Source organism: Tetrao urogallus, assembly GCF_951394365.1.
Source record: "Tetrao urogallus genome assembly, chromosome: 2".
NCBI classification, from domain to species: Eukaryota; Metazoa; Chordata; class Aves; order Galliformes; family Phasianidae; genus Tetrao; species Tetrao urogallus.
The window spans coordinates 89,698,299-89,725,849 of NC_136814.1; the positions used below are offsets into that span (position 1 = coordinate 89,698,299).

Consider the following 27,551-nt stretch of genomic DNA (forward strand, 5'->3'; position numbering starts at 1 on the left):
AGCTACAGATAATAATCTGCCTTCTTAATACTTCCTGCACTAATAGTCCTGCTACTACTATGAAGATATAATAAAGCAATCAAAAATACTGAATTAACCCCATGGTATCACTCACTGAAATACAGATAAACTCTTGTAGAGCCCTCCATTAATCGCACCTTTCAAACTGCAAGTTTTTCCCACCCTTATTTATGCACTTTAAGAATCAAATTGGTCTTAGAGAGAGGAACCGTGAAGTTTAAGCACTAAAACACAACACAGGATCTTTCCCAGCATTCTGTCACATCTCAAAGGGGCAGTGCACAACCTGTAACACTCAGCATCCCACCCATACAGCAGTTGCAAATTTCCACTGGGACTGAACCCATCTTGAGGCGCGTGAGTTCACAGCATCCTGCAATCATGGAATTTGATTTTGTTTTTTTTTGTCTGCTACTTCAGCAATCAGAATGGCAGGAAATGGAATATCAGTGCACTTCAGGAGAGGGAATGAAGTGTCAGTGTTTTCCAGAGCAATACATAAAATAGACATGGTGTCAAAAACAAAGAACAAAGGGCAGGCTTTAATAGTTGTTCATTTTACCTCTTTTCAATAGCTCTTTATTTGTAGTAGTGCAGGTACACACGAAAGGCCATTCCTGAGCCTGATGAATACAAGTCTCAGAATTTAAGCACAATCATGGGATTCCCTATACATCCTTTAGGGCACATTAATTAGCATGAATTGCCAGTTACCAAATGAAAATTAATTTCCTCTGCTAATGCTGTGTTCTGCAACACTCACTTGGAACACTGCATCTGACTTTTATGTAACACGTGCTACTCAAATGGTGTGTAATCCTTGCAGACAGCATTGTGAAAATGTTCAATTTGTGTCCATTGATACAGAAGTCAAACTTACTGCGAGTCCACATCGTTTATAGAAATTGCATATGCAATTAAATCCTAGAAAGTATTAAAACTTTTGTTGTCCTAATTACATATTATTTCATTATTCAGTAATGCAAGTCCCAGATTCTAGCTCTCTTGTTAATATAGCGACCCAATAAATGCACTTCTGAAATTAAGTTGTAGCACATTTTTTATTAAACAATTTCTCAGCTTATACTTTGAACATAAATACGTACTTTTATGGCTCATGTTACAAAAGACCCTACTGTATGTTAGAAAACATATACAGAATATATCGTAGTGGTTACACTTTCTCCCCCTTTTCCCTAAAGTCTTCCATAAATTCTACAAATCTAGCAAAGCAGTACCAGAAAGCAAAATCCAATCTACCCAGCAGCAGTCAGAAATAGCTATAAAGTTTACTTGCTTGCTGTAAGAGAAACTTTGGTTCCTGTCTGCTTTCACTGCAAGGCAATACCTTATTATGGAAGCTATGTATCAGAAAACAAGCATTGCATGTCATGCTCCATCACTGAAGGTCTACTTCAATTCATATTTCCAAAGGTGTACAGCTTATCTTTGTTTTTTCCACTTGGTAAGACAAATACATATCTTTACTTTCAAAGCAGTATAGTGTAAATGAAGGACCTATTTCTGTTCTTACTGAAGTCAGTGGCAAAACATCAATGGACTTTCTGAAGGGCAGATTTGTATTTTGTTTCTCCTGTTCTCTTGACTAAACTGAAGAAAGCTACATTTCAGCTGGAAGGTAGGATGAATATCACTGAGAATTTTAAAACTCTTATGCCTCATTGCTAGCACCTCCTGTAATAACTCCACACGTGGGTTTCCAGCTTATTACATGGGTCTTGGCTTACCATTCTTAATGAAAAAGTAAGCATAATCTTCCAGCCCCAAAAGCATGGACATGGAAGCCCACACCTGAGGAGCATGCAGAATCACACCTGTGGTCTTTCTGCTCTAGTGTAGCAAAGAGACATCAGGTTATATAGGCTTTTTACGCAGGAGAGGCTTTATACACACCTCACACTGTACAATTTAGTATTTCCACACAGTGGGCAAAGATAAACCCCCAGGGCCTATGGAAGAATGTAGAAAACGCAGCTGGTCTTGAACCCTCAGGCAAGGAGACCAGGCACAAGGACAAGAAGAGGAAAACTTTGGGGAAATGTTGCTGGCAGCCTGCCTTGGAGACACTGCTTTTTATTTCACAGGGACTGATGCCGACACCAAGTCCATATCAATGCTGGGAGCACCCAGCTGACACGGTAAGAATCGTGGTGAAAGACACAGAATAAAACCACAAAGCAGTAAGGAAAACTCCAGACCTACAATCCAATCTCTAACAAAAGTTCTTTGTGACTTACTGGAGTTTGTGCTGTTATGGCTCAAGCTGCCTTTTCTGATAAGGATGTAGGATGTGAGCTGACCTCCTGGAAAGAAATGTAGGTGTGTATCTGATTGTTGAATCGTCTGTTTTGGTGGCAGCAGGAGGTTTGCTGCAGTAGCATTCCCTCTGTCCTGGTTGTGTGCCATGTGGCAGCAAGGCAGGACACCACCTTACTGCAGCACTCCATCAAACTCAGTGACTTTCACTGACTTTCACTGACTTTCACTGACTTTGGTGTTGGCTTGATACAGATTCACTTTTCAGAGCAGACCGAAAATTTAGAGTACATTTATAATTTACTGGGACAAGACAAGCGCCAAAACAGCCAAAACTTGCGCTTGATTTTAGTCAATGCAAACACCTGATAGACTTTTGCTTTGGATATATTTAGTTTATATTTTACTGAACTGATGGACAGTATTAGAGTTTTTAACACACCCAAATTAAGCCTAAGAGCTTTAATCTCTCTGTATCTTTCAGTTTATTGACAAGGGAAGAAGATAGAAGATAGAAGCCCTCATTTCACACATATTAAGTCCGTTGTGACTGAACAAGGTGTCTCATAACCATTTTTTTGCAATATCTTTCTGAGCTGAAGGCCTTGCCTTGTATTTCACATGCAGAGAGTATAGTGCAAAAAGCAGTGTCAATAGTATCCCCGAGTTCAAAATTCCTTTTGGAAATATCCATTCATTAAGAAAAAGAAGATTAACTGGGTCCCTATTTAAAATTCGGCCCTCTAAAACAGTACCAAAGCAACACCTTGTCCCACTCAGTGAATAAATGCAAGAAATTGTGCACCCTAGTTTTACAATATCTATTTATCAGACCATGCTTGGCTGAATCTCTGGGTGAGCAGATTGGACCATAACCTTGCTGTCTGCACTTGTGGACTGACATTATCTGATAGGTATTTGCCTGAGGACATAGCACAGATCCACCGATGTAGGACGAATATCCACAACAATTACTTGCGCCTCCCACAGATTATTTCAGTATATTTCTGAGCTCATTATTTACATCTGGGATATGCATACCTCATTAATAATGGCACAGTCCATATCTACCTTTGACACAAAATTGCCAGGAGGGGAACGCATTACCAGCACTACAATGCACAGCTGTTCTTTATCTGTACTTTCTATTATGTGTGCCACGATATCCTTACAACTTTCTCTGTATGACATAGATGAATAACAGACACATTATACCTACCAAGAAAATTAATGGACTTTTTATACTGCAACTTTTTTCATAATACTGAGCATTAAGAATACAAAGAAAAAATCTATTGTCTATGTTGAAAAAAAAAAAGTTTCAATTAATATAACTGTGTTTGTTCAGAGCAAACTCTGGCTTATGGAATGATATTACTAACTGTTACAGTAATTGCTAATATTAGCTTTCACATTAGGATTTTTATTGTTAAAAATTTTGTTGTGCTAATTTGTTAAAATCTACGGCCCATGCAATATGTCGGTTTGGAAAAGGAAACAACAGCTGATTTACATAAGCAAAAACCAGCATGTGACACAGCACATGTTCCTTGCCTTCCCCAAGTGCTATAGAACATAATGACGATATTTATAAATGTGAATATAAATAACACAAAACTCCTAAAATCTTTTAAAATGTCTGACAAATCCTTTCTGTTCTAAGTATCAAAGATAGCATCAACAGCTAGACATTTTCCAATACCCTGACACCACAGAATGTTCTACGTATGTAAAGACTCTGCTTTGTATCCCTTAATTCTGTGATCAAATCCTACTGAAATTGCTCCCATGTCATAAAGTCTTTTGGCTTGGGTCCTAAGCTGGCATTTGCTGTATAAAGATATCAGACTTTTTAATAGCAGAAAGTATCTTGAATTTAGTTCACTCATATATTTAATAGTGGGATTTGCCAGACCATCACTGAGGACACTAATTCATCTTGTCGTTGCTGCTTGGTCTTCTTGTTCACTCTTCTGTGTCCTTGACCACCAGAAATGACTAATACTGAACTTGCTTTCATTTTCTTGGATCTCTGTCTTTTATTTTTAAAAGAGATATTTTGATCCTTCAAAAGCTCATAAATGTTACTGTCCTCTGGCCTATGCTCTAGGGAACTTGATGTAAGGGATCCAGAAGACGAAGACAAGTCACTTTTTTGTGCAATGGATACTGCTGAACCTCCCAGCCAAACTGAAGTATCAGGGTTGCTGCTATTGGAAGAGCCTGGTCTGTCACTGTGCAGAACATTCCTCTGGTCTTTGTCTTTAGATTCTGAGCCATGAGGCAGGCTGTTCCTTAGCTTGTTTTTGTTTTTCTTGTTTATAGATGTAGCCATTACAAGAAACTTGACCGGCCCATTGTGCGCGTGATACGACACCATTCCTCTCCCTGCAGCCAAAAGAAAAGACGACAATATTTTAATTACAGCACTCTGCAATATTTACATCGTTAAATTTGCTTAGGAACACATAACTCTTAAAATCCTGTTATATGCATTCAGTCCATCCACAGACTGTCTGTTTCCTTGTACATAAACAATTTAAAGAACAGTGTAGGAAAAAATATTATCTATTGTGCCATAAGGATGTTTTCGGACTGTGTCAATAAACCAGTTGGAACACAACAGAATGAATTCAAGTCGACTTGTGCTGTGTTACGGCAGCATGAATACAGACATTTTCTGCTAACTTTTTTTTGGCATTGACACAAAAATAACATTCTGAGTTTTCTACAGTAATCCACAAAGAAAATATGTGGTTTTCAGTTAATCCTACCGTGCCCCTGTACCATTCTAGAAAAGCATACGAACATCTCTTTCATTGCAATACCTGCTAGTAGTACAAGGAAAAATTACACATGAAAATCATAAGAATATATGAGAAACAAATTGCATAATGCCAAATTCAGAAGCTCTAACAACATCAGTGTATGGGGCTCTTACAGCAAGAAAAAAAAGCATAGCATTATACAAAATCACCTATAAGATGAAAAGAAGTTAGGTTATCAAAGAAAAGAAACCACTACTCTACAGGTCACCCCATCCATCTCTAACTCCCTAATACATTCCAGGTTATGATTAAAAAAAAAAATAAAAATCTACTTTTGCAGAAAGTGCAATGGCATAAAGATGAATTATCAGGACTGAAAGCACAAGTGGGAGAAGTGCAATTTTTTTTTTTTGTTCAAATTCTAAATACTTGTATTGCATTTATTTTTACCTACTATTGCTTCCATAACTTCTAAGAAACATTTGTCATATGTAGGGGCCTATAGGAAAGCTGGGGAGGGACTTCTTCTAAAGGCAGGTAGTGGCAGGCTGAGAACAAATGGCTTTAAACTGTAAGAGAATAGATTTACACTAGATATTAGGAAGAAATTCTTTAATGTGAAGGTGGTGAAACACTGGAACAAGTTGCCCAGTGAGGCTGTGGATGCCACCTCCCTGGAAGCATTCAAAGCCAGGCTGGATGGGGCTGTGAGCAACCTGGTCTAGAAGGAGGTGTCCTTGCCTATAGCAAGGAATTGGAACTAGAAGATCTTAAAGGTCCCTTCCAACCCAAACCACTCAATGATTCCCTGATTATTGCTGCATATGTTGCTGAACACAATTCATTTTCATTCTGAAAAGTTACATATACTTTTTTTTTTTAATCCCTGAAGGAGGTTACAAATAACTTGCCTCATAGAATATGACAGCTTTTCTCCACAGCTCAGCAGCTCTAGTAAAATTGTGAAACTGAACTGTAGCATGGCAAAGTAGTACTTAATTGGAATTACATACATTTAAAAAAAAAAAAAATCTCACTTCTGCTAGCAGCTTAAACATTTACAAAATGATTCAGCAGCATTCCTACGTTTCAAACAAGGCAATATGAAACTAACTTACGAATGCACCAAAATGCAAAAATACTGGTGGTTGTAAAAAAAAAATAAAATAAATATATATATGTATGTGTGTGTGTGTGTTCTCATATGTTCCAAGTCTCTAGTTTTGGTAAGAGAGGTCACAAAAACAGTGTGCCAAATAACCAGTCAGAGAATGTACTGCATTGTCAGTACCCATGTCTCTAAACCTAATGCATCAACCTTCTCCAAGTATGGAAGAAAGAATCTTTGCAATGCCCTCTCTTCTCTTCTTGTATTTTTTTTACTGTACTCTGATAGGATTAATGCCTACCATGTTCTTATTCCATAAAGAAAAAATGCTGTCCTGACTCAAACAACTGAGACAAATCCAGATAGGCATGTGAAAATACTTTAATGATAAGGAAGAAGAACAGATAGAATTTCATCACAAAGCCCTGATGAGTACTTCCACAACACACATAGTTTGGCAGAGTCATTTGAACTACTGACAGCAAAAAAATCTTCAGCATAATGACATCCTACCAAATCCATTTGAGAAATGTCACTCACCAGTTACTTTGGGAATTCCCTGCAAGCGTGGCACTGGCAATGCTACTATTATCCCCAGATTTGTTCCAACCAGTAATAAGCCATGGCACACCAGCAGACTGGTCACAGAAACACGCTGCTGCCCTGTGAAGTGCAGGAAGTGCTGTATTATTTATGTAATGATCTTTGCCAAGGTCAAAGTAACCTCAAACACACAGTCAGCTGTACAGCTGCATTCAGCAAAGCACTCATCAGAAAGGCAAATGCACTGCGGGATTGTATTAAACTTTACATACATCATAATTTAAATACAGCTGAACTTGCATTATCTGCCCTACATCTCTGAACCACAGTATCTAAAAATAGACACACATTACCTTTACAAATATGCTTTTACAAATTTGACCGTGTTTGCTCTTAATAATAAAACTGAAAGGCATCCCACTTCCCAGTGCTCAATAACGTATTACAACAACACACTATACTTGAGACTCAAACTTGTTCATGATTAATTTTTTCTCATGGTTTTATTTTTGTGAAATAAAAGTATAAAAAGTATAAGAAGTCCACATTGTCCACAGTATCACATCCACACTGGGGTTCCCCTGTACAACAATGACATTGGCATACTGGGATAAATCCCAGTAAAAGCCTATTAAGATGAACAAGACACTGGGGTAAATAATGCACAAAGAGAGACTGAAAAATACAAGTTGTCTGCACTTAATGTACACAGAAGAGACTTTACTCAGATGTGCTCAGTGACAGGATAATACACCACGGGTCAAATTTGGAACATGACAAATTTGCTTTAAACGTAAGAAAAACCTTCTTCACCATGAAGACAGCCAACCACTAGATGCTCAGAGAGATAGCAGAGTATCTCTGTAACTGAACATACTCAAATTTGGACAAGTTCTTAAGCAACCAGATGTAATTTGCCTTGTTTCAAGAAGACAGACAAAATGAACTCAGAAGTCTAGTCTCTGACCTCATACAAATCTCTTCTATTGACAAGATTTTTGTTTTTCTTAGGAAAATAGTCATTTCTGCTTACAATGCTTGCTAAATATTTAATTCTGGGTAGTTGGACTTACTTTCAAAATGCCCTTGACAGGAAAATGACAAAAATAATTCCTGCCCAAACTTCTGCCATGATTCCATTTAGAAGCATTTAAACTGTGGTGAAGTCACCCAGGTTCACAGCTTACATGTTCTTGGATTTACAATTAACTTTACATGATAAGAGAGCAGTCATTCCCATCTTTATCATAGCCCTCAAGTTGTTAATCACTTCACCAGTAAGTAGGGAATGTGGATTCCACTTCTGATATAACTTAGATGAACCTACATGTTCCACACCTTGAAAAAATATCTTAATTACGGTACATCACAAATGAATGAATTTTCCATCTCTTCCTTTGAAGCTGGGCCAATTTACAGCTAAGAATGCATGAATCACAGACCCAGTTGGAAAGCAGGGGAGAAGCAGTTTGACTGAAGCCTGAAGGTTAAAGCACTCAACTGGAAAGCAGCAGGTGGACTGCAGTCCAAGTCTTTCTTCACAGAACTCTACAAAACCAAAACATTTATCCAGTAATGGTTTATTGTAAAAGGCACATATTACCTGCAGGGCCAGATCTGAATTCTCAGCTTTGACTACCCTAAAACACATTCTAAAATACCTTAAAGGCAATGAGGTCACAGTCAATAGTTGTAATTAGCGTGAAAAAGTTGAAGAGCTTCCATCTACTCATGGAGGCCTTCAGTGAGTGTGGTGAGCTAAGCTCTACCATATCACTCCAACTCCTCAAAAGAACAGAGAGAAAATGTGATGAAAAATGCTTGTGGGCTGAGGTAAGGACAGGGAGATCACTCACCAATTACTGTCATGGCCACATAAGGAATAATCAGCATGAGGGAAATTAATTTAATTTTTGCTTACTAATAACAGACTAGAAGAGAGCCACCTATGGTTTTTCCATAAACTATCATTATTTCTTTTTGTATGATGGCACTATCCCTCTTCAGGTAGATAAGCATACATGGCTTATGTCCTTAGACAAATTATTAACCTTTGGAAGGCTTTATTTATTTATTTTATGAGATGAATTTAGTTTCCAAAGCAAAGCACACAAGAACACTCTTTCAACACTGGTTAGTTAGATGGACAGTCCTCTGGGGAGGCACAGATTTCTACTTCTGGAGAGAGAGCAGTCAAGCGACCACACACTGTCCAAAAACACATCAAAACCCACAGTGATGACATGTGGTAGCCTTGAGAGTGAAAGAAAAACAGTAATGCACAATAAAAGTCTGCTTGCGCTGTTTTCAAAGCCGTACATACAACATGTGACAACCATTTGTCTTCCTCAATCATTTGCTAATACAGATTTTACATTTACCTTTATAACAGGTCAAAACAAGTTCAAATGTGGATGTTCAACAACCTCTGCATATTGGAGTCGTCAAAAATCAAGATTTGAACTTTGTGATTTAGAGTTCAGATCTGCTCAGGCTACATACACAGGATATTTAAGATCTCCCACAACCTGTGTCACAGCAAACACAAGGTAAACTGCAGGTTGGCCTAATCTCACTCCATTTCACTTACAGTTGTTTTACGAAGTGCAAACAGAAATATTAAAGTGCAATTTTCAAGTTTTTTTAACCGTGAAACACATCAGTTTTACTTCTGCCTGACAAAGCCTTTGAAGAAGATGCTCACATTTCTAACAATAGATCTTTAATATCTTTTCAACTGTTTAAAATGTAAAAATAATATGCATGACTCTATACACCAACCCTGAAACTATGTACAACTACTAATTGTTCCCAGTGAAAACCAATAATGCTCCTCACTGTTTCTGTAGGCGAGAACAGCAAATTACCAGCCAGCAACTTAGAATCTTAAACATGGAACACAGCCTTAAGCATGAAAGATCTACAGTGAGGTCAAAAGGAATGATGTTTGCTTTGAAATCTTTGAAAAGCAGGAAACATCTGCATTTGAAAAAATACTTTGAAATAGCATATAATAACTTAAAAAAAAAAAAAAGAGAGAGAAAATACCATTCAAATAAATAGTAATCTTAAATACTTATTTCTCTGCTACCCAAGGTTTGAACTCCTGCTTTTATTTGTTATTCCTTGACTTTGTATTTGTACAGATTTCAGATCAAGAGAAAAAAGTAAAACCAGTTCTCTACAACTTGTTGAGCAGTAAGGACAGAAATCAACGAGCTAACAGGGGTAAGTCAGAAAAACAAATCCCAAAAACAAACAAAAATTACTTTAAATAGGAAAACTGCTAGATCACACTGTTCCAGTGCAATGATGGAATTGTCAAAGTCATGAAATAATCTTACCAAGATCTTGAGTCTACCAAGAACTGAAGTCACCAATTAGGCTTACACAAGGACAAATAGTTTTAATATATTTCTGCTTTGTGTTCAGCCTTTCTCAGGTCTCATCTTCTGACTCAGATTCAACCATGTGCTCCCTAGCTACGTGCAAGGACATACTGGTGCATATCCTCTTACATGACCTTGCTCTTCCTGCTATATAAAAAACTGTCTAAAAAAGCAAATCAAATGGGCTGACCTCAGATTTTCATGCATCTTTTAATCATTTCTCAGCAGCAAAATCATAAAGCAACTACATTTTATGCTGTGGCATCTGGTGAGGTGGGAACAAAAGGAAACTAAGTCTCAATGTATAGTTTGTTTTCTGCAGAAAGGAAATGATACCATTTTTCTTTGCCTTTCCCATCTGTGTCCAGGAAACACACGTGTGCCATTAGAGCATACACAGATACAATCAGAGTACAGCAACATCAACAGAAATTGCCTCTCTGTTCTGCAGGTAACCTTTCATCATTCATATGAGCAGAGAAATACAGTGAACTAAGGTCACAGAAATCTCTTAAAAAAGCATGTCTGAGGAACATTTGTACAACAAAGTTATTCAAAAGTGTCAAATGAAATTCAAATGAAATTGAAAACAAGATTAGTAATAAAACCAAGAACTGTGTACTCACATGCTGTAAGATTTTAATTTATTTTCACTAACCAGGCTGTGTGAGATGTGACAAAGATGGGTGAAAAGTTACCTTTTAATCACTAAGATTCAATCACTGGTCATAAATACTAAGCTAATAGGTGAAGCACATTAGTGAGTTTTTACATTTGTCTTCAAATATTATTTTTTTTCTCCTACTCAGTATGTCAGTTAGCAGACAGCTGAGCTTAGGCCACTTAAAATCAGTCTCACTGTACTGTACAGTTGTATGGTCTGTAATGATGACGATGCTCTTCCACTCAATCTTCTTCTTTCATACTGTCCTTGTGCTTTTTGGAGATATTTATTTAGTTATTTCTAAAGAGAACCTAACTCTGTTATACAATATTAGGAAGTATTTTATGGCTTGTGGTTTTGATGATACAGCATACAACGCTTCCGTGGAGTGCTCTGTACTAAACAGAAATGCTATGGAAAGTAAGCTCACGTTTATTTTTCAGACCTGTGTCCCTACGTACAAACTTCCCACAACTCCAGAAAATCATCAGCTTGAGCACAGAACAGTCACTAAGAGTATTAGTTACATCCCTTGTATGTGGACTACCTAGTGACTGAGCACAGCTGAACGACAGCTTGCAGGGACACAGTTGATAGAGGGTGTTTTAGGATACAGTAGTTATTCAGAACCCACTCAGATGTCTCAGCAGATTAATTGGTCTTTTTATGCCATTTAGCTGACATATTCGACATGAAAATTACCAAAATATGACCTATATCTAGGTGGCACTTTTTTAGTCAAGCTCTTTCCTTAGCCAGACCTCTGTGAACACAGTATATAAAACATTTCCACAAATCAATCATGATTTAAAAATATATATATATACTTTTGGCTTGTGGTCCGTGGCTCTGTCTCCTTTTTTACATTATTAAATTCCACTGAATCATAATGACAGTAATTTCCTGTGCCAGTTCCTTTATATTTCATTATTCTTTGATTCTCTCCTACTCGGTGGGCTGCTGAGTTATCTTTCTCAAAGTAAAGGAGGCACATCCTTTAGGAAAAAGAAAGTAAGCAGTGATATTAAAAGCTGTCTTCTCCCCAAAATGGAAAAAATCTAACATCATGAGAACTGATTAACAAGGGTATGAAAACTTCCTCTCTTCTTAATTGATTACCACAAGTACCCTCTAAATATAGCTTTGTAATTCAAGTAGCCTTTCTGACACAGTAACAGTAAATTTGTCTTTTACTTCTACTGTATACCTACAAAATAATGATAATTTCATTATGTAAACAAGTTATGTCCACTGCATTAAGTGAAGATGCAGATGACCTCTCCATGCAGCCTATTAGGCCAATATCATGCATCGCTGCTCCTAGTAAGAACTTGGCAAAAGGAGTCCAGCTTCAAGAAGTTATATAATGATAATCATGCACTCTTCTTTTTAATCTCTCCTCCTAAGATCCTTAGCAATATTTTTACATCAATTTCTTCTGCCTCATTTCAATACAAGCTGAATTTTTACTTACGTGCTCTTTTTGCATATTAAAGAACTCCCACTGGATTTCAGAAAGCTAAGAGTTGTTTCTTTTAAAAAGTAAAAGATGTCCTGTTGCACATCACACTTCTAAACAGTAATCAGTTCATTAAAATCCACAGAAAATGTAAAAAACATGTGCATTTTGTAACTACGAAGCCACTTCATTCTTCCTCCTGTGTCAGATTTTTGTTCCTTTTTAATCTGAGTGTATACTACACAGTTTTATTTATTTTTTTGTTCCAAAAGCTCTTAGTGTTGCTTATTATGTAAACCTCCTACTACTCTGTCTTTTAGCCTTTGCTGGTGTAGCATTATTGGGATAACATAAGCATGCCCAAGAGCTGCTGCTAAATAATTGAAATTCATTTCACTTTTAGAATGGATTCCTCCCTTGGAACATTTGCTGTAATAAAAAGTGCTGTTCTACTTCTAAAATAAATTTCCATTTCCATTCACTGAAGTGCATTTTGGGAAAAGACAGAGGGGAAAAAAAAAAAAGAGATTAAAATGGGTAAGAATGACACCAAGGAGATATAATTAGCTAAAACTGTTCTACAGAAAAAAAAATAATCATGCGTTACATCATCAGTTTTATTACCATGGCTATGAATACCAAAGCTAAATTTGTTTGAAATTTAGCATAAAATGTGTGTAAGGGAGGCCCTACTTCCTCCCCCTTCCCCCACAGACAGCAGAACATTTTGAAAGTTAATCTTTTTAAAAACTGGTCTTGATTTCTTTTCATAACCACAATTAATTAAAGCATACAATCTATTTAAAGACAAGACATTTGCTGCTGGTTTGTAACAGTGCTACAATCAAACAACGTGTTAAAAACATCCTACCTAGAACACTATAGATGGACACGATTTAAAACAGATTTTTACTGCAAGGCTAACATGGTCATTCTCATTTCTCTTACCTGATGCACATGTGCTCATTACAGCATAGGGGAAAGACATCCCCAAACCTGTGTCCATTAGTACTGCATAGGTCTAAGAGTCATATTGGCCTACATCAGTCTGTAATAACATCTGTGCATGGCATTTGAAAAAAGGTGCCAGAAATAAGTTTATCTCTATTTGGTATGTGTCTAACTACCAGAGTCATTCACTTGTAAATCTGATACAGACCAGAACAGCTGTCTGTGACACTGATGATCTTAGTATGGTTGAACAGTTTCTGTCTTAAAACACTTAAAGGTTTGTTAAACATCACCCTAACAACCAGAGGTTCTATCTTTGCCTATAATACAAATGTTCTTAATTCAACAAACTAAAGCTCTAAACAAGAGAACACTGAACACAACACACTCCTAAACAGAGATGCGAGCAGTTCCACTGACTTCACTGTAAGCAACTGACACTGAGCAAGTGCTTTGTTGGGTGGTTCGGATCCCAGGCTGACTGACTCCATCACGTACTTTAATACCAACTTCCAGAAGAAAACACTAAAATTTGAAAAGGAAACACATTTTCATGATAGACTGAATCACTCTCCTGTTTTATAGTCACAAAAAAAAAAAAAAAAAAAAAGAATCCATCTGCTTATCTATATAATATAAATTTAAAACCACCGAGGAGAACTGACACTCAACAAGCTCATTGCACATGTCTTTCTTTTGGGCAGACAAAGGACTGTGATTTACTAAAGTAAACAGTCACACAATAGCTATCAAATACTGAAACAGGTGTTCTGATTCTGGCCTTATCTACAATCTGGAAAAATAACAGTGATAGAGACAAAACAAAACAGTTGTTTTTTTTTTGTCATATGGTGTGATTCAGCTACCTGGCAACATATTGTGAACAGGCGTGGCAATGTTAACATCCTGGAGGTGTTTCAGTGTCTCAGTGTGGAACAAACGAAGCGTAGATCCAGATGTGAAAGCAATCCAGACTCCCACTCCAGCAACAGCCATGTGAGAGATTACCATACCTTCCTCTTGATGTGCTTCAAAATGGTTCTGTAAGAAAAACAAATAATCTTTGAGGAAATGTTACATCATTCAACCTTCATTATCAGCTTCTCAGTACAGGCACTGTGTCTATGTCCTCCATGCCAACAACAAAGCTCATTTTCTTTGCTTTGCTCAGGATATGTCCTGACTGCTTCATAAGATTTGTTATTTTCTATGCTCCCTTTTTTTTTTTAAACAACAGATATATATGAATGCATATAATAAGGTGATGCACAAGCAATTGCTCACCACCTCCAACTGATGTCCAGCCAGAACCCCAAGCAGAGGAAAGGAGAGATGAACTCCCACCGCTTTCAAAACTCTTTCTGCATGATGTCACATGGGATGGAATATCCCTTTGGCCAGCTTAAGCTAACTGTCTTAATCCTGTTCCCTCCCAACTCCTTGGGCCCTTTGCACCATCCCAGACACTAAAGAAAGAAATTCCAACCTAGCTGAAGCTAAAACAAAAAGTCAAAATGCTCCTTCTGATGACAAATAACTATGCCAGACTTTCAGATCTAGTGCCTGAATTTTCTTCCTTGATCTAATGGCTTCATAGTTACAACTTCTAAATAGCTTTAGGAAGGCTGAAACTTCTCTACATATTTCTGTTAACATGTGAAATAAAATTGCAGTAAAGGTCTCTAATCATTAAGAGGAAGTAGCGATATTTTGGTTTCATTTTTTCTTCTAAGTAAGCAGCCTATGAAGTTAAACACAGCCTTTTAATGTTGTGCCAGCTATTATCAAATGCAGAGGGCTAATCTGATAAACATAACATTTCCCTAGCTAAATAAATGGCAAACTGTTCTTTGAATACAAACCCCTCCCAGAGGGATATAGGAAGTAAATATCTGCAGTAATATTCACAGTTCTTATTATATACTCTTAACTATATTCATAGATAAAATGCAAGAGTACCTCATTCCTCACTGTAAAATCACACTTAGATTTTCTATGCATTAGAATTAAGAGCTACATTTTAGTTACTTTGCATCCCAATTTAAATAACACAATTCTAAGGATAAGCTCTTAGCCTAACACAAGTGTATTTTGAACATATTTGCATTATGCAGTTCAATTTCTTCAACTAAATTCAATGAATAGATGAAGATCATAAATAAGAATAGAACTCAAAGCTTTCACAAAGTATAACTTCTGATACCTTACTTAGAGGTCCTTAAGTAATAAAGTATGAAAAGCAAATTCACAATAGATAATAATTCATAAACTACTACTTTCCACCACAAAATTGGCTTCTTACAAATAAGGGAAATTACTTTAAAAAATTGTTTACATTTTTCTTTTAACGTTCAGTTATAAAAACTTCTCAGGCCACTGAAGTGAATCCTGCTAGCAATCCACACTGTTTGGAGTAAGAGAAAAACGAAGCTGATCATAAAAAATTAATTTTCTTTGGTTTTCTGACCACAGACAACAATTGTGTGAGTGCAACTGTAAACAACTTCCACAGGCATTTTTGTCACATTCCATTTTTAACAGCTAACTTGTTATACTCCCACTTTGTCTACCCTGCAGTTGGTACAGCTGCTTGTTGAAATGTTTCAAGAAAAACTGTAATACTGTCAGAACCACAAAAAGCCTATAAAAAAAACTATTCTTCTCTTTCAAAGATGGAGCAGGAACATACCCAAACCTGAACATTCTTTTGCAATTGCTTATGTTTTTGTATAGAGGCTTTGACATCTGTTTCAATTACACATTTATGTGAAACACAATTTTTTTTCCAAGATTTTTTTTTCTCATGAAATACAATTATTTAGGACAAAAATGGCTTATTCTCTTTTTTAATAAAGGAATTGAGCTTCATTCCATTTTACTCTTCATAACTTCATTCCTTTCTGCCTTCTATTCAGATCCTTTTTCTTGTTTGTTTTTGTTTTTCTCAGACAGTCTTGTTCTAATTCTATGGCAACATCACAGAGGCAGAACACTTTCTGGATGCCACAGTGAGTGTCTTGCAGTAGAGTTACACATAACTAACTATTGTTTCAACAGCGTGTGGCATTGCTGAAATCTTTCTTTTGAAGGGTTCCGCACTCATACCGAACAGCTGTGCCAAGAACTGAACTGCAGTTTTTCAAGCTTAATGAGAGATGCATAATGGGCATCATCACTCACAAGGTGAAACAAATTACTCACTACTTTTAAAAAAGTACAATACTTGGGCAAAATGCACTCAGGTATAGGATTTTCACTTGTTCGGTTTATCCAGCTGAACATTTCAGCTTATTCTACATCCATTGTTAAAACAAGAATTGCTCATGTATGGTTAGCCAATTATTTAAAAACAAGACAAACCAAAACAAGATGTAATAACATTCAATTGGTGACTTTACTAAATTCTCTGGCTCTTTTCACAGTTGTTTTTAAACAAGCACAGCCTGCCTTTGCAGAGCCTAAGGGTCTACAAGCACAGAGAATACTCCAGGATCAAGGTTAATACTTGAAAGCAATACAGCTCACAGATCTAGGATCAAGACTAAGGACAAGTTTCTTCTTCTTAGAAAGAGTACCAGAAAATATAATTAATATTTAACAATAGTTGTTGCATTTCACACATGTCCCATCCCAAGGGGCTTGAGGTGTTGATGACAAAACCATTTCCTGAAATGAGGGAGACCTCAGTACCTAAAGGGAGCCTACAGACAGAAGGGGAATCAACTCTTTGAAAGAGTAGATAACAGGAGGACAAGGGGAAATATTTTTAAGTTGAAGGAGGGAAGATTTAGGTTGGATGTCAGGGGCAAGTTCTTTACAGAGAGAGTGGTGAGGTGCTGGAACAGACTGCCCAGAGAGGTTGTGGATGCCCCGTCCCTGGAGGTGTTCAAGGCCAGATTGGATGGGGCCCTGGGCAGCCTGGTCTGGTATTAAATGGGGAGATTGGTGGCCCTGCATGTGGCAGGGGGGTTGGAGATTCATGATCCTTGAGGGCCCTTCCAACCCTGGCCATTCTGTGATTCTGTGAATTGTTTTATCCAAGACCGAGAAAAAAAAAAAAAAAAAAAAAGAGTTGCATAAAGGGAAGACTAAGAGTTGAACACTGTGCAACATCTGGATTCTTGTTGACAAAGCAGAGGTGATTAATATGCAGAAATTATGAAGCCAAATCTTTACTACTAAGTGAATTACCTGTTAACTGGAGAGGACAGAGGGAGAATAAACATTTATTTGCTGCTATTTACCTCCCAGCAGGAAAACTTACACACTGCAAGATAAGAAAGACGTATCTCAAATATATTTTGGTTCTCGTGACAGTAAAATATGCATTTTTGAAGCAGAGTCTAAATTTCATGGAGTCACAGAATCACCAAGGTTGTATAAGACCACCAACACCATCCAGTCCAAGCATCCACCTACCACCAACACTGCCTCATAAACCATGTCCCCTAATACAACACCTACGCACTTCTGGCTCTAGGGACAGTGACTCAACCGCCTCCCTGAACAGCCTGCCCCAGTGTCTGACCACTCTTCTCAGGAAGAAATTTTTCCTAATATCCAACCTGAACCTCCACTGGCACAACTTGAGGCCATTCCCTCTAGCCCTCTCACTAGTTATGTGGGAGAAGAGGCTGACCCCCAGCTCACCAAATCTCTTTTCAGAGAGTTGTTGAGATCGATGAGGTCTCCCCTGAGTTTTCTTCAGACTAAACAATCCCAGTTCCCTCAGCCAGTCCTCAGAAGACTCATTCTCCAGACCTTTAGGTTAGTGAGCTGTTTAGTCTGGTGAGATGATGAAAACAAGATTGGTACCTGTATCTTAGGATCAGTAAAGAGGCAACAGAAATTTATCACTTATTTGTAGATCTATGAGGAAAACCATATGTTATAGCATGGCTATTTGTCTGAAATAAGCATGACTGTCAGCCCGTCATGGAAAAATTAATCACATTCTTAATTAAAACTATGTTATGAAAAGCATTATTCAACTCAGACAAACCATTTTCGCACTATTTCAAATATAACTATATATAGCTATAAAAGTAAGTGCATCTGATCTCTATAAACAATGGGTGGATTGGTTTAAAAAGCACTTTGGAAATGGAAAGAAACCTCCTACGATCTGAAAAATGAAATTACTAGGTCTGAGAGAGAGTGACAGAATATTTATTTTACCTCTCTGAACTTCTGCTTTCTCTACTATAATTCACTATTTCTCTACTATAATTCACTATTTCATTAAGCTTTATATATTCTTTAGTCCTCAGAGTCTGTCTCCTGCTTTTGTTCTGCTGTGCCAAAACTGCATAGCATAATCCAAACTTTATCCAAAAACATCTATGAAGAATTTTATTATTGAATTAGTTGAGAACTACCAAACTTATTTACAGTGATTTGGCCTTATATAGCCAAATTCAGGAATGATCTGATTGTGCTCTACTACTGTTGCTATGCATTTTTCAGTAGGAATCAATGAGAGTCATAGAATCACAGAATGGCCTGGGCTGAAAAGGACCACAATGATCATCTAGTTTCAATCCCCCTGCTATGTGGAGGGTTGCCAACCACTAGACCAGGCTGCCAAGAGCCACATCCAGCCTGGTTAAAGGAACCATCACAGAACTGTTTAGGACAGTAATTCTAAGTGTCCAAGAGGCTAATCCACTCCCCCAGTTAAGGTAGCTGGAAATCCATCACAAGTACCTATCCAAATCCCCTTCAAAATCTTTCCCTTATCATAATACCCAAGCTAGAAACAATATAAGCATTGGAGAAAATACAAAGGAAGAAAACATAAGGTTCAAACATTTACTTAGATGAAACAAGTAATCCAGAAAGCCCAGATACAAAAAACAAACAAAACAAAACAAAACAAAAAAAAAAACAACAAGAAGAAATTAGAACATTCACTATTTCCCTTCAAACCCATGACAGTGACTCACAGAATCAATTGTACTAAACAGACAATTGGTGGGAGAAAACATGATCATCAATGAAACAAAACAAAGCACACAATGAAGGAGGCCGTGATCTCACACAGATTCCCGTTAGAAAGAATTTTGTGGCTGTAAACATCGTGGCACTCACTGTAATTCTATCACAGATTGAAGGAGAGGTGTTAATTCCTCATATTTTGTGAAATAAACTTTAGGCCACTAAGATGTTCTGTTGATGTTATACTGCAGTTTTAATGGAAATTAAGGCCTTACACTTTTTGGAAAACATGGTTGTAAGCAGAGTCGGAATCCTTAACATTTTTCTGCTCTTCTACATGAAGAACATTTCTGTAGGCCACTGAGAACCAAAACTGATACAAATTATATTAGAAAGTAGAAGTCACATTTAACTATGCAGAGACAGTCTCTTTTAATTTAAGTTTTCTGTAGTTAACAGGCAATTCCCACATGCTGTTTCTTTGCTGCCCTTCCCTCTATTCGAATCTAATTTTTAAGCAAACCCCCAAAATACACTACAAGTACTTTATGGAAACATGGCAGGGAAACAGAAGCAAATCTACATGTAATCAGACAACAGCAGAGAACATTCCAGTAAAATTTCAGACTGCAGAGACTGGGATTTAACAGAACTGAAACCACAGTTCATGAAAACCTTCCTAAATCATGAAGCCTCTAAGAAGAGATTTTAATGTCTAGATTTTATCACTTTCACCTTGCAGCATAGTGTAGCATGTGAATAATTATTAATTTTAAACACATTACCTCTATAAAATGAGTCACTGTGCTGATTATAAAAATTTGTCCACCACATGCAGCCCAAATGGTATCTTCCATCACAAGCAGACTTCTAACAGGCAGAACCCCCAGTTTAACTGTCTTCTGAGGTTCCGTGTGCCATGTTCCATCTTTAAGAAAAAAAGAATAAGAAAGACTGTAACACAATAAATAAAATTGCAATCCATGTTTAAAAAACTTCTGAAAGCACTGATCAAGAAGCACCTAGAAATGCAGCTGCACAAAGAATCCTACAAAGAACGGCCGTAGTGATATCAGAGAGCCTACCATTCAGATCTTCATGAATGGCCACTTCAAGCTGCACTCTAATTTACATCTGTTTAATTTTAGCTTTTATGGATAGCTTGTAAAGGTAATACAACAATAAAGGGGAAAAAATGCTCATGTATTTCTTAACTGAACAATTTTTATCAGGATTAACTAGTAAACAAATAAGTCCACATTGCTGTTCTCATGTAACTGTTTTTCTTCCCAAAGAAAATGCAGCCAGAAAGCCACTATTCTCCAGAAAGCAGTACTCTCAGAAAGCAGTATTCTACAGCTCAGGGGCTCACAAGAAAACTATTTCACAATAAATCAACTTTCAACTGGTCAAAATCACATTTCATGTGAAAAGTAGCCAGCCAGTTCTTTACAGTAGGTTCTAATGAGCTCCAATAGCTCTCTAACTCTGCAAACTGATGTAAGGGACTTTCTGCTAGCAGATGCTTCACAAAACAAGGGGGGAAGGGGCTTGTTTATTTGTTTTGGTAGTTGTTGTTTTAATTACAACTGAGTGCTCTGCCATATTTTCACTTAGTTTCTATTATTCCCCTGTCCTGGTTTTGGCTGGAATGCAGTTGATTTTCTTCACAGTGGCTGGTGTGGTGCCACATTTTGGATTTAGGATGGGAATAACGTTGACAACGCAGAGATGTTTCAGTTGTTGTAGAGCAGTGCTGCAACAGAGCTGACGATGTTTCAGCTTCTGGTGCTGCCCACAGTGAGGGGACTGAAGGCGCACAGGGAGCTGGGATGGGACAGAACTTGGACAGCTGACCCATATGAGTCTAAGGAATATTCCATAACATATGGTGAGACGCTGAACAATAAAACTGGGGGAGCTGGCCAAGATGAGGGGTGCTACTGCTCAGGGACTAGTTCAGTTATGCATCAGTCAGTAGGTAGTGAGCAACTGCTTCTGCTTATTTTTTTTTTTCTTCTTCCTTTTCTTTGTCCTTGTCCTCTCCACCCATCGGTTCTTGAACTTTTCCATTTTCTCCCCATCATATTATGTGCAAGGGGGATGAACGAAAGGTCACTGGTGTTTAGCAGCCTCTGCTGGGTTAAACTTCAACATCCCCCCAGTGACAATCCATGGTATTTTCTGTCCACAGAAAATTTCTGTGCATTTAACAGGTCCAAATTACACCATGCACACGCACACTGCATAATCAGTTATTGAGACCTTCTAAAAAAGCTGCATGCCACCACTTACCTCTCCAGTCACTTTCACTTGCCATCTCTTTTCAACTAGGATGAGCAGATTATTCTCTCCAAGTTTAACAGCTAGGGACACGCATCTTACATATATAATTTTTTATATACAAAACTGACTAATCATTTTAATACTTTCATGAGTTTATTCTGGGGAGGAATAATTGCATGCACCAGTACAGGTTGGGGGGTGACCTGCTGGAGGGGAGCTCCGCAGAGAGGGACCTGGGTGTCCTGGTGGACGACAGGTTGGCCATGAGCCAGCAGTGTGCCCTTGTGGCCAAGAGGGCCAATGGCATCCTGGGATGCATTAAAAAGAGCATGGCCAGCAGGTCGAGGGAGGTGATCCTCCCCCTCTACTCTGCCCTGGTGAGGCCTCATCTGGAGTACTGCGTCCAGTTCTGGGCTCCCCAGTACAAAAAAGACAAGGATCTCTTGGAAAGAGTCCAGCGGAGGGCCATGAAGATGGTGAAGGGCCTGGAGCATCTCTCCTATGAGGAAAGGCTGAGTGAACTGGGTCTGTTCAGTCTTGAGAAAAGAAGACTGAGAGGGGACCTGATCCAGGTCTATAAATATCTAAGGTGTGAGGGGCAGAATGGCGAGGCCAGTCTCTTTTCAGTGGTGAAGGGTGACAGGACAAGGGGAAACAGCTGGAAACTGCAGCATAGGAAGTTCCGCACAAATGTGTGCAAGAACTTCTTTACAGTGAGGTGATGGAGCACTGGAACAGGCTGCCCAGGGCGGTGGTGGAGTCTCCTTCTCTGGAGATGTTCAAGACCTTCCTGGATGCCTACCTGTGCGACCTGCTGTAGGGAACCTGCTTTGGCAGGGGGTTGGACTCGATGATCTCTGGAGGTCCCTTCCAACCCCTACAGTTCTGTGATTCTGTGATTTCTGTAGCATGAACTCACTGAGCATCTCAAATCCTACTTTCCATCCTTTGTTTAGTATCAAAATCCGTTCCATCTGTTTTTATGTTGAGACTAAATGATCCCAATTCCTCACTTGAAAGCCCTTTGATCTACATAAACTGAAGAAATGTTGCTTACATTACATTACTTACATTACTGCTTCACAATAACAGTGGTAACAGCAACAATGATGTCTCTGCTTTGGAATACTTGTGATTGCTTCTGCCGTCTGCGTTATACAGTCTTTGCCGAGTCATTCTCAGGATGTGACTGAGTTCTCAAAGCATCTTTGTGAAAAATGGCATTCAGTTTCAGACTGTCAAAATCATTTTCACGATTTCAGTTTGCAAGAGAGAAGCATGTCTCCAATCATTACCCTGCGAGCTCTCTCAGCAATGTCAGTCACTCAACCTTCACAACTCATGTTTACCATTAGTAATATAGTAACTTCTGGAAAAGTTTGCGTTTGATAGAAATCACATTACTCTGAAATTAAATTGTTAACTGCAAGCTGCCCACACCCTGAGAATGCTGTCAAGTGCAAAGCCTTCCAAGAATAAAGCTGCACATGCATGTTTATCCTGGTTTTCACTGCCTAAGTTATACACAGTAAAGAGACCACTGCAGCACCTAGTACGTAGCACCCCCAGATTTCCTTTTTAAGGGATGAAACCAGCATAATTCCCATATATTCATATTGTCTCTTCTGAAGGATAAAGACTGAATTTGAACAGAGAACAAGCACGCTGAGGAAGAAGTTATCTTTTTCTCCTGTAGTTACACTTTCCACACTCAACACCACGTTACAGAGAAAACTGTTGATTGAACTCAATAGCTCTCAAACACATTCAATCATTAATCTGTACCTAATTCATAGTTGATTCTCAAGGAACAAGCGAGCTGGGATTTTCAAGATCTCAACCTGACTCTAAGACTTCAACTTTAAATTTCATTTCATTCACCTAAGGCACTTTTTGATTGTGTGTCTTAATGCCCTCAAATTCTGTGCAACTCCTCAGCTAAATGTTAATCTACTTCATTAATTTTGATCTAGTCTTTTAAAAAATTATTATCTAGCATTCATAGCAGTCTGAATGAAAAGGAAATCAGTATCAGTGCCAGGTGGATGTCAATTTTGAAATAAAATTGCTAAAACAATTTTCTACAAGGTAAGAAGATGGAGTTCAGATGTCACTGTTGAATACCAATATGTAGAATTTTGATTTGACAAATATATATCAAAACTCACCTCTCACAAACATATCTTCAGTACAACACTTTAACCAACCCAGTTAGTCTTAAGATTACAGAGTGGAAAAAAAAAGGAAAAAAATTGAGATAGAGACTGGAAGTCTTTTCTGTTACCATGACTTTATGCAAAGGAAAGGCAATCCCACTTGATATCATGCTGGGAAAAATCTGGATCTCAGTATCATGTTATCTACAAACCCTCACCATGTGATAAGGACAAGCTGTTGTACTTTTATTTCTTTCTGTAGCCATTGCTGTCCTCCTGATCAGACAGCATCTGAGACAGATGAGGGAAAAAGAGGGCACAGAGAAGACTCTCTAGTCTGGTAATGAGGGCAGTATTTAAATGAGCTGTGTTCTTGTCTCTGCCACAATTAATGCATAATTAATCATACAGAGCAGGGATAACACCAGAAGGAGAAATCAAGCAGTGCTTCCCTCTCTTTATTTTGTGGTGGCCAGGAAAATGGAAATCTCTTGAGAACTGGAAGCATGGGTACTAATCTTCTCAAGCAGGGCAAGGGATTAAGTCTGGTAATCCAACACGCTTCTGAGAATGCTGTAACCACAAGCTCTCAGCTAAAAGCAAGGTCAGGACTTTATTTTGCTGATCAAGACTTTTTTTTTCCCCTCCATAGCCAAAATTACTTAACAAGTCTGAATCTAGTTCACAAACTGTTTCAAGACTGTCAGAAACACACACTCTGCTTCTCCCTCCAGATCTCACCAGACCCTATTCAATACCTGCCTGCACAGATTTCATGTTTATGTAAACAGCTGCAGGTTCACACACAGTGCAACAACTTAATTGGCACTACTTATCTACTTAAAACTGGGTGCAGCCCTTGCAAAAGATATGAAAAGCTTTCATTTGAAGTTATAAATATTTGGTTAGTCACTCAAGTCATATATTGATTTCCTTGTAAGGAAAATTAAAAAATAAAAAATAAAAAAAGCAAGAAAGAGTAGCTGAAATAAAACTTTTATCAGCAAAAAATTAAAGCACACAACAGGACAAAGGCAGACCAAGAAGCTTAGTGTAACTTACTGTAGAGTTTTCTAAACTGTTTTGTGAAAAGCAGGAACTGATCAAAAGAAAAATAAGTGATGGAGGTGTACACATTGCTGCTCACAGAAACCTGGCAGTAGAATGCCTGTGACAGTGTCCACAGAAATGGGGCTTAAAATTCTTCTCTACTGATACCTTGTTTCTGTTCTCTTTAATCTTGCATAGATTTTCTGGATTTCCTCTGTCTCCAGTGTACTGAAAAACTACAAACTCTTTTTTTACCTACAAGTATACAGATACTGTAGAGAGACAATATGCAGTACATATATCCTATCTCCAGAGGCTTGTCTGCATGCAGAAAAATCAGTTGCACCCTGAGCAAATAGAAGGTCAAGGCCTGACACCTGTGGAAATGGGAAGAAACAGGGAAAAGTTTTCCTTCTACTCCATAAGAAAAGCCTGTGAAAGTATTAACTATACATAAGGATAACTATGTTTGTGAGATTTAGTGAACTCAGATATTAAACTGATCACATCAAAGCAGGAATCTATTATTACGGATGAAGAGCTAATCCAAGTAATATGACAGTCTGTGGCAGTCTTTATAAACATTACTGTAACAGAACAGTTATCAGCATAGACTGCAGGCACAGATGTTTGCAAGAATGAGAGGTGTCCACAGAGTACAGGATCAAATACAGAAATCAAATACAAGAGCCTCTATTAAAAACACGTTATAATTTCTGATATTTTCATCCTGTATGAATATTTAAAACATGAGGACAATTTTAAGCACCTCTGTACCTACACACCAATATATGTTATGTCATTGTTTATAATATCCTCTGAAAATTACACTTTTCCACTGTGACATAGTTTACATCCCAGCACTGAATAGTACCCTGCATTGCCCATATCGGGCTGCTCAACTGCCTCAATTTAAGATATCTTATGCTCATAACGTTATCTCTAAAATTATGCAATACTTTTGTAATTTGTTGGTGCTTTCAAGTCTTCACAAGATTACCTGATAAAATACAATTTACCTCCTCAGAAAGCCTTTTCAAAGTTTGTAGCAGCTTTCCCTTCTTTTATGCCTTCAGTAGAGCTGAACTATATACACTTTTTTTGTTGGTAACTTCCTCTCTTGTTTAGCAGCACTATTGATGATTTCAACAGAGCTGCCAACACAGCCCTGGGAACAGCAGTTGTTGGTTAATTTGTGCAGTGAAGCACAAACATTTTTTCCATCACATGGTACATAAACCAGCACTATTGAGGAGTATGACGGTAGCTACAGAACTAAAAAGAAGTTTAGAACATTTATTATTGCATGGCTATAAGCTGAAGGATCCAGGTTTGCTCTTGTAAACAAGGTGTAAATAGGAAAGTCCTGCACCACACATGAGGCAGTTGACTTTTCCTAGACATGTAATAAATTCTTCGTGCTATGTAGCTGACAGCACCCTACCTATAACAACAGATAGGAGTGGCACTGGAAGCTCCAGCATGAGATATGTAAACAAGACAAACAACATCAACATATTTCTGATATCAAGTATTAGGAAATGATGCTTACAGCAATAACGTAGTCACGACAACAGCATTAGTTTCTTTTTTTGGTATTACTGCTTTCCTTTAACAGCTTACTACAATTTCTTACTTCTCATAGCAATACCAGAACATCACTTCTACCTCAGGTGTTGATCATCACATGCCAGAACTGCACTCTCCAGATATGTCACAACAGTGCACAGACCCACCAAGCCTTGAAGTCTGATATCTTTCCACATATTCATCCTCTCTTGCATTTGTCAAAGTACATGTACATTCTTCAATTTCAGAAGACTTCCATCTTGCTAATGAAATGATCTGATCTCTCTTAAATGTTTGACACTTCCTTTTAATTTTGTTCCTTTTCCTTGCTCTTAATCCTCTCAAATATCTTCAGAGCTGCCTTCGTTTGTTACCAGTAAATTCTAGCTAAAGAATGTAAAATTCTGCCCCACACATAGCCAGAACTACTTCAGTTTTTGTTCTCATAGTGCATTTAAATTCAATTTTAATTCTTAAAGCTGAGCTTTCATTCATTTCTTAAACCTCAGGGCCAGAGCCAAAGGAACAAGGTCTGAAAAATCTACTGGCCAAACATTGCTTTCATTAAAATATATAAGATGCTTCCTCTTAAGGATATGTGAACTCAGTTCTCTCTATGGCAAAAGACGACTCAAATCAAGCATCTTCTGACTTCCTGAGGAGACCTCCAGTTACGTGGGTGAGGGCTACTCGAAATGGAATTGGCAATGCTCCCAGTCACTTCTTCACGTCAAAGCTGAGCAGCTTTTCAAAGATCATATTAAAAGACCGGGTGAGAGGGCAACAAAGCAGAAGTTTATGCATTCAATAATCATTTCACATAAAAGAGATTTCTTCAGTTGGGGATCTAGTGCCTTAGCCACTAGGATACTACATGAGAGACTACACATCTTCTTACTCCTATCTTTTTTTTTTTTTTTTTTTTTTTTTTTTTTAATACAAAAAGAAACAAGATTCACCCTAAGCTTAAGAAACTGATTATAGATGCAAACTCTGCACTGTGAATCACAAGTGGAGAGTGTCACTTCTCTAGCTCAGCAGCACCTAGAAGAAGGATGACATTAAGAAACATCACGTTTCAATTCCTCTTTGGCTCATGTGGAATTACTCAGAGAATGAGGTTGGAGCATGTCTAGCCCAAGCCCTGATCAAGCAGGGACACCCAGAGGAGAATGCCCAGGTGGCTTCAGAAGATCTCCAGGGAAGAGACTCCACAGCCTCCCTGGGCAACCCATACCAGTACTCTATCACACACAAAGGAGTTTACTGATATTCAGGCACTCAATTGCCTCTTGCTTCTTGTCCTGTCCCTGTGCATTACTGAAAGAAGCCTGGCTGCATTCTCTTTCCACATTTCCTTTAGGTATTTATAT

General features: G+C 38.0%; 1 protein-coding gene across 3 annotated transcripts in view; it reads right to left on the reverse strand.

The window, feature by feature from the left end:
• Positions 1-4,183: 4,183 nt before the first annotated feature.
• The window catches only part of ARHGEF10 (Rho guanine nucleotide exchange factor 10), a gene marked incomplete at both ends in the record, with an annotated part of 95,639 nt that continues 72,271 nt past the window's right edge, over positions 4,184-27,551 (reverse strand). For all 3 annotated transcript variants that reach the window (XM_079550698.1, XM_079550697.1, XM_079550696.1), the window contains 4 exons: positions 4,184-4,686; positions 6,715-6,837; positions 14,047-14,221; positions 19,903-20,045. In XM_079550698.1, coding sequence (XP_079406824.1) covers positions 4,184-4,686; positions 6,715-6,837; positions 14,047-14,221; positions 19,903-20,045 — 944 coding nt within the window. The remainder of the gene's footprint in view (positions 4,687-6,714; positions 6,838-14,046; positions 14,222-19,902; positions 20,046-27,551) is intronic.